A 15,990-nucleotide genomic window follows, 5' to 3' on the forward strand; every position below is an offset into this window, starting at 1 on the left:
TCCGCGTGTGTGTATGCGTGAATGCCCTCGTGTAGTAAATATCTGCGACCGTCGCCCCCAACTGACACGGTGCCCTCTCCTGTCCCCAGGTCCGTGTGGTGGACGAGACAGGTCAGGCGGTGTTCACGGCGCAGACCCACCAGCCGCCGCTACACTCGCCAGAGGAGCGCGACCCGTCCGTACTACAGAACTTCAACGCCTACTCGGCGCCCGGACAGGCGCAGGTAACCACCGGCGGGTCCGGAGACGGTAACTTAGTGTCGTGCGTGACGGCGGGTGAGTCACAGTCTGGCGGAACGGTGGTCTTGTGGTGGTGGTGGGGGGGGGGGGGGGGGGGGGGGGGGTAGCGTGGTCAGAGTACTTTTGACTGTATTTGGGTTCGGTACATGTGCAACGAGGTGCACACATACAGCATTGTTTTTTTTATTCATTTATTTATTTATTTATTTATTTATTTATTTATTTATTTATTTATTTATTAGTCGTTTTCTTCTTTGATGCATTATATAAGCGTATATGTCGTAGGATTTCACAAGTTGCATTTCCATTGTTCTTTTTAACAAATGCCGACGCCCAATAGTTCAACGCTTTTGTGTAAATGGGCGGAGAGGCCGGAGTAGTAGGGGAAGTTGGGGGAACGCCGAATACTTTTTTTCTGACGCCCGTAGCACGCAAGGTAGACAACATAAGCTATTCTTGTTGGCGTCATTCGAGAGGCCAGTCTTTTGGCTTTCAAACATACCAGGCGCATTTGATGAATTCGCATACCGTTAAGCGCACAAACTAAAAATATCAAAGAAGTGACTTTTTCGGCGTTGCGCCGGACTGCGGGGAAAGCCGAAAATGGGAGAAATGATCTACGGGGAATGCCGACATTGATATTTTGCCACTTTATCTCAAACTTTATCCAGAATTTATCAAAGCTGACACGCGTTTTAAGAGCTTGAGGACGCTTGGTGCACACTGGAAGTTATAATTGTGTGATATAATAAGAAAATGCCAGGTAAATAATTCCTTATAGGTAACAGGCCGTTGTGTCGGTTGAAAGTGTAATTTGTGTGACTAAAAATTCGCGTTGCTATTCTACAGCAGTAAAGTCCACGTAGCGTGCTTTAACGTGCGTAATTGCACGTTTTCGGCATTACCCCAGCCAGCCATACTTTCATTTGCAGGCCCATAATTTTTCAACGTGCCGTATAAATTTCAAATAGGCAGCACACTTATGCAAAGACATGCTGAAGATTACTTGACCGAATTGGCCAGACAAACGGTAGCATAATGAGTAAGAAATGCAGCTTCAAAGGCGCATGTAGTGCAAGGAACGCGTACCTTGAAAACGCTCTTGGCGCCCTCACAGCCGAAGTATTCCGAATGACGACTCGTAACAAACATGCGATAATTGTAGTCACTTAAGCTTCAAAGCATCACTGACAGGTGGCATCCATGTCTTGCGGTTTTCGAAATATCTCGAATTTCGGCTTTGCCCCAACTCCGGCATTGCCCCAACTTCCCCTATAATTTTGATCATCTGTTTTCAGGGAAAGGTCATATACGTCAACTATGGCCGCGAAGAGGACTTCCTATATTTGCAGTCGCAGAACATATCACTCAAGGACCACATCGTCATCGCGAGATACGGCAAAATATTCCGAGGGAATAAGGTACGCCTACATACTACGCCTACTTTAAAAGTCCAATCAGTGCTTTTGCCTGGATGTAAATATATAGTAAATATAGTTGATATAAATAAAAGGGAAATAAAAGGCTCTTCAATTTTCTTTATATTGAATCCAATCATTGAAAGTACGCAAGAGGCAAGCATTGTGACTGTTGGCATCTTTATTAGCATATGTAGAGTACACCACCTTTTCCTTTTGTTCATTTAGCGCTGTTCAGCCCCTATCCGCCAATGACCCCCCCCCCCCCCAGGCGTACCTATGTGAGCAGTTCGGCTGCGTGGCTCTGCCCAATCCTACCTCCCAGTGACCCCCCCCCCCCCCTCAGGCGTACCTATGAACTATGTGAGCAGCTCGGCTGCGCGGCGCTGTTTAGCCCCTACCGTCATCTGACCGCCTCCCCCCCCCCCTCCCCTCAGGCGTACCTATGCGAGCAGTTTGGCTGCTCGGCGCTGCTGTTGTACAGTGACCCGGCGGACGGCGCGCCGCTCGGCCAGTCCGCCGACGCCGCCTACCCCAACACCGTGTACATGCCGTCGGCGGGCGCCCAGCTGGGCACCGTGTACAGGGGCACCGGAGACCCGCTGACGCCCATCTACCCGTCACTGGGTGAGTCTGGGTGGCAGACACCTGAGGGGTGTTCACGGGCACCGCACACTGCTGCGTGCGGTGTGTGCGGTGCGTCCAGCAGGCGTGGGGGTAGGGGATGGGTAGGCGGCTCTGACGTCACGGCTGCGTGCGGTGGACGGTCCGCTGTGGCCAGTCCCGACCGGCCACAGCGATCGCTGTGTGCGGTGACGGAAGGCTGACGTAGGAACGAAGTGGGCGGAGCTTGGAGGCTGTGTGCGGTCCGACCGCACACAGGGCCCGAGAACAGCCCTCGGGGTAGTGAACACTACAGCGAAGGTTAAGCGCGGGGGGGGGGATAACGAGGGGTATTGGATTGGGTAATGTATCAATGTCTGGTGTTTTGGCGTACCGATGCATTTCTCTGTCGGCTGCTACATGTCACGTCCAAGTGACATGTCATGACAATAGCCGTCTTATTTCCGTCTTTCTGTGTCGATCCCGGGTGCGGCGCCTTGCGTCACCTCCGTGTATCTCGACTGTGTCTTTACCTCTCTTTGTGTCCGCCCGTGCCGGCAGAGAGCGCCTATCGTCTGTCGGAGGCCGAGGCCGAGCTGCCCAGGATTCCGGTGCAGCCCATCAGCGCTGACGACGCCTACCAGATCCTCAAGTTAGTGATATTGAGAGACGGACGTAGGCTAAGTCTTCTTATACGGCTGGGGTGTCTGTTTTATGGACAGCTAAAATATGTTTCCGTCTCAAAGATATGTGACAATGCTCCTTTGCTGTCATGCGTACTCGTTAGTCATTTTCATATTTTGTCTCCTTGTTTTTGTACCAATATAGTATATGAATTGGCTTCAGGGGCTCTGTTCACTTCTATTTCAGTCAACAGATATATTATTTTGCTACATTCCTGTTCAACGATCCAACCTCAGGACACAAACCTTCCCCTCACGTAACTACTGCTCCATTCTCAGGCTGATGCCGCCGACTGCCGCGGCGCCTGCCGACTGGTGGGGCGGGCTGAACCTGACCTACGGCCTGGGTCCGGGCCCGGCTCGGCCCGGCTGGACCGTTCTGATGGACATCCACACACACGGGGAGAGAGCCAACGCCACCAACGTGATCGCCACGCTGCGCGGATACGAGGAGCCGGGTGGGTGAGCGGGTGGCACATCATCATCATCATCATCATGTTTTATTGGCACAAACTCGGATTAAATCAAACAAATTTCTCTCCTCGCGCGCAACGGGCGCGCGGGGAGAGGGAGGGATGCAGGGTGGCCTGGGATGGAGAGGGAAGAGGTGTAGAATCACGACTCTATGTAAACTTTGTTTATTGATGGGGTTTATCGAAATGTCAAGTTTATTGGCCTCATTTCTACTCGATAAAGTATTGGGTTGAGGACAATACATTAAAGACAGTACTGTGTAGCTGATACGTTAAACACCCCCCTAGAGAGGTAGCTCAGGTTGGGATTTTCAATAGAAAATCACAATTCTAAAGAATAGTGATTGTCTAATTGAAAAGTCCCAACCTTCGGATATAGGGAGCTGGTAAGTTGGCCAACGACTAGCAGCTGTTTTATAAGAAGTTTGACATATTTTGTGTTGATTTGTTGGAACACTTAACTTCCACATCGATTTCTCAGCACAGAACGGTGTCACTCATCATAATTAATCTTGCCTATCAAATGACACTGACTGCTCAGTGCTCCTCCCTCATTTGTAAAACAACCGTCCTGTCTGACCCCATCGCTCCCCACACAGACCGTTACGTGCTGGTGGGGAACCACCGGGACGCCTGGATTCTGGGGGCCATCGACCCCTCCTCGGGCACGGCCGCAATGCTGGAGCTCACCAGGGTACTGGCTAACCTGAGAAAGGAAACTGGTAGGTATGGGGGGGGGGGGGGCACGGGCAGCAGGGTTGTATGGGGGAAACGTTTTGTCGGTTGCAACTAGAAAGACATGGTTCTCGGTTCTGGGTGACGAATGACCCAATTATGTATCGCGATGCATGGTGAATGCCGTAAAAATACTTACAAACATGGCTGTTATGCTCGTTATTGAATGATAATTTCAAATCGTGTTTGAGATCGGAGAGTAGACAAATATCCTCTGAGCACTTGTCACTATCACTTGTTGGACCTGACGTTGCCGGCGCTGACTGGCGGCTGGTACCCGCTCCTGACATACCCTCACTCTATGTCAGGCTGGCGGCCGATGCTCACCTGTCTCCCTCTGTGTGTCCCAGGCTGGCGGCCGCGCCGCTCGCTCGTATTCTGTAGCTGGGGCGCCGAGGAGTACGGCCTGGTCGGCTCCACCGAGTGGGTCCAGCACCACCGGCAGCAGCTGGCCGCCCGCGCCGTCGCCTACCTGAACGTGGACCTCACCATCAACGGTGGGTGACCCGACCCGACACGGATTGTGACATTGAATGCGTGCAGATCATGACAATCATGGATGCTTTCAGTAATACATACTCTCTCGACACATCTTAGGTAATTTGGCCGACAACTCTGGTCAATGTAGAAATTCTCACTTTCAGGGTTTTATAGTAACCGGCCGCAAGCACCATAGATGATGATTTGAATTCACTACATTTTAATTAATCATTAATAAAAACTTGATTTCCATGTGCCGGAGCACATAAAACGCGAAATTGTTACCCTACCGGGGAACAGGACGTTTTTTTTTTAAACATCCAACCCGGTTCTCTGCCGCTGCCTTGTCAGGTAACGACACGCTGCGCGCGCTGGGCGTGCCGCTACTCCACGACCTGTTGTTCGCCGCTGCCCGGACGGTGCCCAACCCGGACCCGGAGGAAGTGGCCGCCGGCCGCACCACCGTGTATGACACCTGGCTGCTGCACCGGCTGGACAACGCCACCGGGCGGCCGCAGTGAGTGGGGGAGTGGGGAAGGGAGGGTTCAGAGGCAGTCCAGTGAGTCCGACTGCGGGGAGGGGAGGCTTCAGAGGCGGTTCAGCGAGTCCAACGTCGGAGAGAGAGTGTTGGAAGGCGCTCTCGGTGCAGATTAGTGTAATACTGCTACCAATATCGCTTAAGCATTTCAGCACAAGGCTAGTTTTTCGTGTTTTGGTGATTTATTAAGTCATCTGCCAATCTTCTGGCAAATTTGGATCATGTGAACAGCTTGTCGAGATGCTCGGCCCTCGGGGGAGCTATGATGATGGTCTTGAGGTTTATTTTGGTGGGTGCATCGTTTTGACGATATTGTGATTTTTTTGCAGCGCAATTTCTCTCATTATACCATCAAATTATATGTTGTCTGGTATGTCTGCCAGCAGTGTAGATGTTATATAGGCAGTCTCGTTGAGTCGTGTTAGCCCCCCCCCCCCCTTCCTCCTCTGAGCGCCGTCTTTTGTGCCGCCTACCCGTGCTGTAATAACCTCTCCCACCCTGGCAAACTCCAAAGACTGGAGCTGCCAGGGGACGGCAGCGACTTTAAGGGCTTCATCCACAACGAGGGCGTGCCGTCGGCCGACCTGGCCTACGACGTGAGTGGGTCCTGCGCACCCCGCCACCCCCTCCCCGCTCACACGCCGGCCGTTAGAGACTCACGCCTGACTAACCGCGCACCCCGCCCCGCAGGGTTACGCTACCCGGCCGCGGCAGCGACTATAAGCAGTTCCTGCATGTCGAGGGCGTGCCCAGTTCGGACCACCGGTACTTTCAGAAGGTGAAGGGGCTCGCTGTGTGTGTGTGTGTGTTTGCGTGCTGTATTTTATATTAGTAGTTGCAGCTGGTCAGCATGATATTTGGGTATTCGCACAGGCATGGTGTTACTTTTCTGGGCTGTGCATGTGCTTCATAGTGTAAAGTGTTCCCGTGCCCCAAATTTATATCAGCTAAATCAGCGCCAAGCCAAAGAAAACCGCACGCACCCACCTAACCGTACCGTATGATTTTTGGCTCCAGATTTAGCGTTCACCCCCAGGCTCCAAAAGCATGCTTTCAACTCCGGTGTAATTATTCGTCCCACATTTTACAGCCGACGATGTTTTTCCGCATCACACTCTTTGCACGTTCTTTATTAACCAAGCAAAATGTCTTGCATTAAATGAATAGAAGTTATCGAGGTGATTGCCGACTTATATTGAAAGTTCATTAGCTTATAGTGGGAGAATGCGATGGTTATGTGCAGTGTTTGTTAGACATCTCTTGCTTTGGATTTTCGAGCGTTTTGACCTACCTAGGTACTGGTAACTAAAATGTCATGGAAAATGCCTATTCTGCAATTTTATATTAAATTATTTAGGTGAATCTGAGTGAAGTTCGGATGCAATTGAGAATGTAGCATTTTTAGTGCTAGGTTAAACAGTAATGACGGCTTAAGTAATCTTACGTGATAATGAGCCTGCCGTTACAAAGCGTTTGTCCTCTGTCGTCAGACGGACTCTGGCTCGTCATACCCGCTGTACCACACGCTCTACGAGACGTACTACATGGTGACGGAGCTGCAGGACCGGGGCCTGCACTTCACCACGGCCGTGGCGCAGATGTGGGGAGAGATGGCCAGACGGTGAGGACGGGAGGGAGGGAGGAAGGAAGGAAAGGAGAGGAGGGGAGGGAGGGGCTGCACTTTACCACGGCCGTGGCCCAGATGTGGGGAGAGATGGCCAGACGGTGAGGGGGAGGGAGGAAGGGGAGAAGGGCGGGGCGATAGTGGAGGGAGACGGGGAAAATGACCAAGGGAAGACGATAACGGACAAGGTGTCGGGGCTGAGTGTAGCCACAAACGATCTCGAAGGGAAGTTGAGTCCTGTTAGAGAGACGGCTTGACCACTGCTATTTGTTATGGTGCGACCGTCCCGGTGATCCGCCCTTCACCACTAGTTTATCTGCATTACGCTGTGCCCGCCTGCCTCTGTGACCGCTCCCTCACCGCTCTGTGTTCTGCAGGCTGGCAGACGACCCGGTGCTTCCGTTCGGCGTGGTGCGCTATGGCACCTTCCTGCAGGAGGCGTTCAGTGTTCTGGAGGCCCACTTCGGACCGCGACTGAGGCAGAACGGCGTCACTCTCGGTGAGTTGAGAGGCGACTGAACGAATTACCTGCGTGTGTGTCATTTTTTGCTAGAGCTGTAATGGCTGCTACCAAGTGTCATGGACCTGGGAGAAGAGGTAGCCTCTGCAAAGATATTCTTGGCATTTAAATGTAAGTACCTAATTGACTGGTGGTTATATTCATGCCTTTGTGGCCTCGCATTGTAGTGAAAGAACGTAGTCCCATTGTTATATTTCCGTCGTGCTTGCACCAAGCCTGGTCAGTACCGACTGCCCGGCCGCCTGCTCCGGCGCCGGGCGCGAGCGCGAGTAGGCCAACTGACCGCTCGTGGCGGAGCGGCCAGTGCCGCAGACAGCACACGCACCATATCTTGTTTCAGATTTGGCATTTTTTCTGTACTCGTGGGCGTAATGGTATTTTCCATGGTAAACATCTACTGTATCAGTTACACTCTCTTTGATATACTAAAACGATATCATGTGTGTCTACAAACCCTTCACTTTTCCCCCAGTTAGCCTCCACCCCCCCCCCCCCCGAGTGGTTGTCCTCCCCCCCCCCCCCCCCCCCCACCCGGGTCTGACCGACCGCTGCGCCCTCCTCCGCCGGCAGATTACGTCAGGGCGGCTGTGGAGGAGTTCGCTGAGGCGGCCACTACTTTCCAGGAGCACTTTCTCCGCCAGCTGGATCTGGACGAGTGAGTTGCACGTTACACAGTGGTTTGTGTTCTAGGTTAGGGCAGGACTTTTTCGTCGTATCACTACAGATTTAGTATTTACAGAAGGCTGTCACAGCTCTTTAGGATATCATATTTTTTAGTATCACTATCCTAGCTGACACCAAGCTGTCAAGGCGTCTCGTTAGCCCGTTGCAATGGTGACCGAGTGACCCCATCGCTGTGCATCCACTCCTATTGTGTTCTGCGCGGTCGTGGACGCCCCTTACTGATGCCCTTTGCTCTGTTGCAGCCCGCTGGCGGTGCGGCAGGCCAATGATATTCTGATGGGTGTTGAACGGTCCTTCCTGGATCCCCGCGGCCTGCCCGACCGGCCCGACTACAAGTGAGTGTCAGATGCCCCCATAGCTTCAAACTTCCGTTTGTGTTTCATGTGTGCTTGTTGTTTGTTGTTTTGTTGTTTTGTTGGGTTAGGCCCTTTCGGTCTGGCAAGACCATTTCAGAGCCGGGAGGCTGATAGGATAAAGGGGGAGACATTGGTCTGGGCAGGCATCCTGGTGAGTCGCCGGGGCTGAGCCCGTCCAGAGGACAGGCCACCCAGCCCCAAGGCACTCACTGCACCCGGCTACGGGGTGCGCTCCCTCGGGAGCAGCGGTGCCGCTCCAAGGGAGCAGCCCGCATGAGATAAAGTTGCCTGTCCAGCCCGGAGGGGGGTTGCGGCGTGGAGGAGAAGGACTTCTGTATCCTGAGGATAGAAGCACGGAACGGTGTCATGTGTGCTGGGCTTTAAGCGTTATCGTTTAGTGTTGCTGATCCTAACGACAGTAACTTTCACCTTGAAGTTTGCCGTTAAGATGTTTCACGTTCTTGTCTGACACCATCGTCCTTCCTTCTCTCTCTATGTTCGCAGTCACGTGATTTTCTCGCCGAGTTCGTCGGACGGCTACTCGGGCGTGGTGTTCCCCGGTCTGGTGGATCTGCTGCACGACCTGGACCGGCTGCCGGCCGACCGGCGCGCCGCCCAGTGGCAGAAAATCAAACTACACGTGTCGGTGCTCAGCTACATCATCGGCAGCGCGGCGCATGGTCTCCAGCAGGACATCTGAACAGGTGCTGTCGGAAGTCGGTACCGGCCGGAGGACACCAGAGATGGAGGGCGCGACCGTCGGCCGAAATGGGGACGGGACAGGTCCCCTTATAAACTGAATAGCCGATAAGACAGCAACCGCCGCGGTATGATTAGGTGCCCGAGTCACAATAAGATGATTAGGTGCCCGAGTCACAATAAGTACTTGATCTACAGACTACGAAGGTGGCGTGGATAAAGCATGAACTGACCCAGGATGCTTTCCACATCTTTTTGTTGATAATGATTAGCGCTTTCGGCACTTTTCGTAATGAACCCTTAGCAATCAATCGACCAGCCGACTTAGCTGATAGATGAACCACTGAGACGTTTTGTTGCCAGCATCTACACCACCTCATTCATGAGACAATAACATACACGTCATACACACGCCGTCCTGTGACCAATGCTAATGGATAGAAGCTGCCGACCCAGCTGCAACCTTATGTAACTGAAGACCAGTCGACCTTAGCTTATAGATCGGTAGGAGATAGAGAACCCAACCAGTCATTGGGTTTGTGGTGGTTGAAAGAACGGTGGAAGAACAAGTGCGCGTGTGCGTATCGTGCCGTACGGAAAACACCTACAGTGCCGGAGGTGTCCTTCAGTGTACTCCCAGTGCCAGAGATGTCTGGCTTAGACGCTTCCAGTGCCGGAGAAGCTGGACGGGATGCCCCTAATGCTAGCGGGGCCGTTCACCGCCAGTTGTGCGGAGCGGAACGGGTGGGAGCGAGCGGCTGTGATATGACAATACCGGGACTATCCCGTCTGTAATATGTGGCCAGGGTAAGACCGGGAGCGACAGTCCAGGGAAACGGGCTACCGCTCCTCACCAAACCGCGCGCTATAGGACGTAGGAGACAAATGAGGCAGACAACAACACAGACTGACGCACGGACAGAAATCTAGAAAGACTGACGGGCTTACGGACAAACTGGCAGACAATGCCGGAGACGATAGGACGGATGGACGAGCGAACTTACGAGATAACTAGCAGACTGAGACGGGAACGGAAATATGGGTGGGCGTAAGGACAAACAAGTTGACAGACCGAGACGGAAAGGAAAGGACGGACGGACGGACGGACGTGAAAATGATCCGTATACAGTTTGCGTCGTAGTGCAAGTTTCATTGAGGATCATTGCATTATGAAAGAAGGAAGCCGCGCTTACATTCGTGTGGACATGCTCTTCCAATGTCTTCCCAAGTCCGATATTGCAATATTTGAGAGAAGTGTTTGTTGCACTGTTCCACGCTTTTGTCCGCGTATGCTGTGCAATGTGCATTGTGCTTGCCTGTGTGGAGCGTAGCAAGTTTATAAGCGCTCGCGATGGCAGCCACTGGCGATGCCTGTCAGTCGGTTTGACGCGCACTGTGAGTTTGTCAGAGTCGGTGTGATCTGTGTGATGACCTGTGCCTTATTGGCGAGCTGTAACAATGTCAGCTTGGATGGTGTCGTGTCGCTGCTTCCGTTAGCTGTAACCCGGGATCGAATACCACTGAACGATGAAACACGGATTGACGTTTGGGGGTGTGGTAGCTGGCTGAGAGGAGCTGACGCTCATGTCCTTCCTAACCACAGAATCTAAAAGTGAAGACAAACAGGAAAAAACACGATTGGAGAGACACGACTCGATAACAATGCTCCAAAACTACCATCAGCAATGTCCAGTGATAATAGCGCGACATAATATCACAGCCGACGGCCGGTTCGTCCTGGTACTGGCGCCTTTTGCAAAGGTCCTTGACGGGTGAGTCGTTACCAGTCTGGTTTGCTCGTGCTCACCTTGTTTATTATTTCATCAGGAGGCATACTTTTGTCGGGACTGTCCCGTCCCCATCATAAACTTCAAACGAGGCGCGAATTTTGTTGGGCATCTGTGCAGAGTTCCAGGACATGCAGGCTTTTGCAATGAGACTCCAAATTCTCCATCTGACTACGAGCCAACTGTTGTATGTACATATATTCTTATTTCGACAAACCGAGAATGGCTCGAATATGTTTGATCAGTCGCGCGCAAATCACAACACATGGACGGGCACCGCTCCCAACCTAAGACGCCCATCGTTGACAGTTAACCTGCGCCATGCTGTGGGGGAGGGTTGCTGGAGAACACCGCCCGTGATTTTTCGCAACTATTTCAAAAAACGGCGTCGCGGAGCGCCACTGTTTTTGGCGCACCTTATCACACATCTTTTATGTACATGTTATGAAAATTTCAGACCGAGATAACTCAAGGTCAGGTCACCAAATCATTTCAAGTGGCGTCACCTCATAAAAAGTTTCAATGTCTGCCATAGCTACACCACCAAGTGACCGATTGCTTTGAAACTTTCAGCGATTGATAAGAGCAACAGTATGCCCAAAATGCATATCTCGGAATTTCGGTATCGGTGACCAAAGGTCAGGTCAGTTTTGCGACCTCCTCGTAGGCCGTCAATGGGAAAAAGTTTAAAGGCGCCTCTTTTGGGCGAACGTCATTCGAACCACTCCCAAACACTGAATTACAAGTAACTAGGACACACTGAGCATGGAAATGGCATCCGTGACCCCTGTTTATGCCCCTGAGGTCATCTCAGGTCACGAATGGTATCTAACAGTTTTTCGCAAATAACGTTTGATAGAGGCATGCTAGAGCGATGAAAACGCCTTAGATGTGTTCAGCTTGACGATACGGATCGACTGATATGAAACATGACTCTTTCGGGTCAGGTCATGTCCTTGACCTGAGGTCAGATTTTCAAGTTGACCTTTCGATGTCAAATTATGGTTCATTCGATCATCGATGGGTCTTGACGAGAGGAGCACGATGCCGGTAAAAATAAGCTTGTGCAAGGTTGAAGTCAAAGGCTATCGCAGAAAAAAAAAACTCCGAAGAAAAAAATCGTCTTTTTAGCAGTTTTTGCCCCTGCAGGCAAACCCGTTGACATTAGGTCTAAACTGAGCGAAATGCCCAGAAAGAGCGTTAATAGGGCTATCAAATGCGCTTTTCCGGGGCGCTCTAGCTCTAAGAGTTTCCGAGTTGTGCGTTGGCTTGTTGCAGATTGTCGACATTCTACCTGAAAATCGGTGAAATTTGGCCTTCAATGACCACTGGTAACCTGACCTTTGACCTGACCAAGAAAGTGACCGAAGTAATTTCGTCATTAATTTTGAAGCTCTTTCGAACGCTGCCTTCACGCATCGCTACGTGGCCCAGGAGCCGAGTTAAGGCTGAAACAGACTCTTTCCGCGTTCAGGAAATCGCATGCGAGAGCCTATTCAAATACATTGTAATTCTTTTCACATCAATCACTTGCGGGAGGTGCGTGCGATTGATGCGAGCGTGCTTCCATGTATTTGAATAGGCCTCGCATGCGATTTCCTGAATGCGGAAAGAGTCTGTTTTCTGGCTTTAGAGGGCGGGGATTTCAAACTCCCCCCGCCCAGCAGGGCAGTGTTCGCCACGGGCCGCAAAATCCCAGTTCAGCCCAGCCCAGGCCCATGGGTTCACAGCCCAGCCCAGCCCGAGCCCATTCATGGTAAAAGCGCCAAAGCCCAGCCCGGCCCGGCCCGTCAAAAATGAATGGTTTAAAAATTATCGACACCACACAGGTACCCAAAGGTATCAAAGAAACAATATTTTGCGAGCAGCATGCACAATGCATATTGCATGCGTGCTTTATTAACTCGTTTTTGAGTCTTGCATAGTAATAAGCTATGTAGTTGTAGTTTTTGTCTCAGTTGCGAACCCCTGACTCCACTTTACAGTTCTTGGCCCAGCCCATCCAAAGCCCATCGATTATTCATATTTGAGGGCCCAGCCCAGCCCGAAATCCAGCCCAGCCCATGGCCCATTGGGCTGGCCCGGCCCATGGCGAACACTGCAGCAGGGTGTGGAAATCTAGGACCCGCAGCGGGGCGCGGGTTAACCATAGGTTAACCTTCCTTTCAGTGTGGCCACGTTAGGTAAAAATTTGTTGTCCAAAATGCCCACTTTCGCTTTTTTGCCACTGTGGATGGATACTAGAGTTCGACGTATTCTCGGTTTGTCTATAGGGTAACTGTGGGGAAAACGCACCCCTGGGTTAAACGCCTCCCCTAAAAAAATCGTAGATCTTATCGACGGGTGGGTGTTTTATCCTGTCTTTCAGAACAGTCAGCTGCTTGTTTACGTAGTTCTCTATTTCCGGTTCTGCGTCTTGAGGAGCAGCGTGGGTAGATGCTGATGTTGGTTTTGGGTGTTGTTTTTGTTGTTTTTACAGAAGATTCCTAAGCTTTTGATGCCTTTTTTATATCACAAAACTTGCCATTGTGCACATCACTCAAATCTGCGTTTTATTGTCATTCTGTTGAATTTATTATGCTGCGGCGTTAGTGGCGCGTTTTTTGTCAATATTTTGTTGACCGGAAATGGAGTGGATGGGGAAAGACGCCTACTCGATGCATGGGGCAAGACGCCCCCAGTTTTCTGAAAGGGGGGCGTTTTGCACGGTGGTGAGAGTGCAGGGTAGCGCCCTGTAGGTCGGGGCCGAAAAGGCCTCTCCCTGTCCTTTTTTGCTGATATATCCTAAACGACTGCAGATATCGTCACCAAACTTTCAGGACTCCTCCGGGCATCCATTTTACACATTGCAACAACATTTTATTCCAAAGGCTATGATAGGTTGACCACAAATGACGTCAGAATGACGTCAAGTTCTGCCATGTTCATCATTTTCTGTTGATGGATGGGGTGGGGGCGCTTTGCACATGGGTGTGGGCGTATTACCCAGGGTGTGGGGCAAAACGCCCTTTTGTAAGGGTATGCGGAAACCTTTTTGGGGGGTTAAATACCACACGCAAGTGTCTTTTCTTGGTCTCAAATCGTAGTAAAAAGAATGAGCTACATGATGGTGCCCAAAGGTTTGAGTAATCTGGGTTGGGTTGAGTGTCAGAAGGTTTCGCGCTTAATGGGGGCGTTTTTGACCTATTCACCCTATTAGGAGCCTCTATACATAGTAGGTAAGCCAATGGCGGCGCCGATCCACTTTCTGATGGCATCACTCCCTCAGATTATGCTAACAGACTCCGTGTGGTCGCTGCCTGTTTCATTCACCTGGTCAAAAACCGATGATTTTGGTTGACAACCAACAAATTAACCCGTGTCGGACCGATGCACGGTAGGCGATCGGGCCGGTCTAGCATCGCGAAACCTCAAAAACACTTTTTCCGAAAATTGGAAAACAACGCATACTAGTCAACAGAAAATTCATCAAAGATTACGATTAGTGCATTTGCATGGCTCAGGAGACATTTTTTCGTAGACAAAAGTATCGTTAAAGACAGCGTTGCGTAACACTTCATAAGGGGGATTTTTACGCTCTTTGAATATTTTGCGGAACGATGAAATTGCTAGGTGTTGAGCATCCATTTTGCATGGAAAGTGAAATTTAGATGTTTAGACAATTCCGCCATAGAAAGCAAGTAGACAAAATCAGTTCAAAATGCTTTATAATTAGGTTAACTTTTTATATTTTTTTCTACCACTGAACATTACGTTCACTGAATTAACCCAGCCCAGCAAAAAAAGTTTTACGAGGATGAACTGAAAATAATGCTGTATCGCATGCACTAAGACACTATCTATTAGGGGAGCCAGTGAAAATTTGCAGCCACTTGCAGCCCTGGCATCCACACTGTAAAAAAAGTTTACCAACTAGTTAGTTATCCGGCCACTTTTCACTAACCATAGGCGTGTAAGCAAAACACGCATTTCATGACTAAGTGTGTTTTCAATTACACGCAAAAGGTTGAATAGCGTGTTTTGAAACACACCTCCTAGTTTTCGAATATTTGCCAGGTTACTAAGATAAGCCGTGTAAGCGTGTTTATTGACTATCATCGGTGTGTTTTGTTAATAACTAGAGACGTGTTAGGTAACACATGTGTTTGTCACACGGCCACTTTTCACTAGCTATATGCGTGTACGCAAAACACACATATTGCGTGTTAGCTAACTAAGCTGTGCGTGTTAATAAACTAAATGCATTTTTGAGAACAGGCGTGTAACTTAACTAATGTGCGTGTTAGTCACCTCTTTTCACAGCCGCCCCCCCCCCCAAAAAAACGAATCGAATTAAACTCATCAAACATGTTTATTCAAAACTGCATTCAAGCTCCTTTCAGCAAGCTTACAACTGCATACAGTAATATTTCTCTATTGTACTAAAAATGAACCTAAAAAAGTAATCTTCTGTAGGAAACTGCCGAGCGGCAAAGGCGTTCCGTTCTAAAGTTACGTTCTAAGCTATATATAAACGATCAAGGGTCAGGGTCTGATTCTACGACCACCCCCGCCTGTAAATCCGCACCAGCCATTGCACCAAACAGTCTCCAAATACGTATTAGAACATTTAAAAAGCTTTATTTCTGTCGTAGAGGTAAATGAAACTGCAACAAAAAGGCAAAAATTCTCTGACCGAACAATCGTGGCTCATATACCTACACAATTTTCTTTGACAACATATAGATGCAGTGGACATAAACCAGTCTGTGATGTGATGCACTGATGCAGTGGACATCACATAAATCAGCACCGCACCGCGTGCACTGCCTGAGTGCCCAATGAACTATTAGGTACATTTAATTTATTGTTTAAAGTTAAATGCAGTCTTAACCTGCAATATGTTCATTCTTCAGTCGGTCATAAATACTTATAGAAATCAATTGACAATCAACCAATGAACAGTGCCTCCACCCTGAGAAACTGAAACGCCAGCAATGCCTGCACTCATCTTCACCATAATCACTCACCATACGAATAAGGATGAAATCCATGTCCAATAATCCATATCATTTCACTGTCTGACTTCATTTAACACCACACCAGCTCCTTATGCCACGCAACACTTATACGCCACAGCAGCTCCTTTATATACCACACCACAACGCACA

At 50.1% G+C, this 15,990-nt stretch overlaps 1 protein-coding gene across 9 annotated transcripts in view; it reads left to right on the forward strand.

The window, feature by feature from the left end:
• The window catches only part of LOC122369970 (N-acetylated-alpha-linked acidic dipeptidase 2-like), a 40,177-nt gene extending 29,587 nt beyond the window's left edge, over positions 1-10,590 (forward strand). For 5 of the 9 annotated variants that reach the window (XM_043345163.1, XM_043345164.1, XM_043345167.1 and 2 more), the window contains 14 exons: positions 90-224; positions 1,539-1,661; positions 2,096-2,285; positions 2,823-2,913; positions 3,224-3,402; positions 4,017-4,139; positions 4,503-4,649; positions 4,984-5,149; positions 5,685-5,766; positions 6,661-6,791; positions 7,172-7,293; positions 7,885-7,969; positions 8,241-8,333; positions 8,859-10,590. In XM_043345163.1, coding sequence (XP_043201098.1) covers positions 90-224; positions 1,539-1,661; positions 2,096-2,285; positions 2,823-2,913; positions 3,224-3,402; positions 4,017-4,139; positions 4,503-4,649; positions 4,984-5,149; positions 5,685-5,766; positions 6,661-6,791; positions 7,172-7,293; positions 7,885-7,969; positions 8,241-8,333; positions 8,859-9,054 — 1,863 coding nt within the window. In that variant the 3' untranslated portion in view covers positions 9,055-10,590. Of the gene's footprint in view, positions 1-89; positions 225-1,538; positions 1,662-2,095; positions 2,286-2,822; positions 2,914-3,223; positions 3,403-4,016; positions 4,140-4,502; positions 4,650-4,983; positions 5,150-5,684; positions 5,767-5,860; positions 5,949-6,660; positions 6,792-7,171; positions 7,294-7,884; positions 7,970-8,240; positions 8,334-8,858 lie in introns of all 9 variants that reach the window. The other 4 variants (XM_043345165.1, XM_043345160.1, XM_043345162.1 and 1 more) reach the window with 1 other exon arrangement.
• Positions 10,591-15,990: the final 5,400 nt, after the last annotated feature.

Source organism: Amphibalanus amphitrite, unplaced genomic scaffold, assembly GCF_019059575.1.
Source record: "Amphibalanus amphitrite isolate SeventyFive unplaced genomic scaffold, NRLGWU_Aamphi_draft 001087F_arrow, whole genome shotgun sequence".
NCBI lineage: Eukaryota > Metazoa > Arthropoda > Thecostraca > Balanomorpha > Balanidae > Amphibalanus > Amphibalanus amphitrite.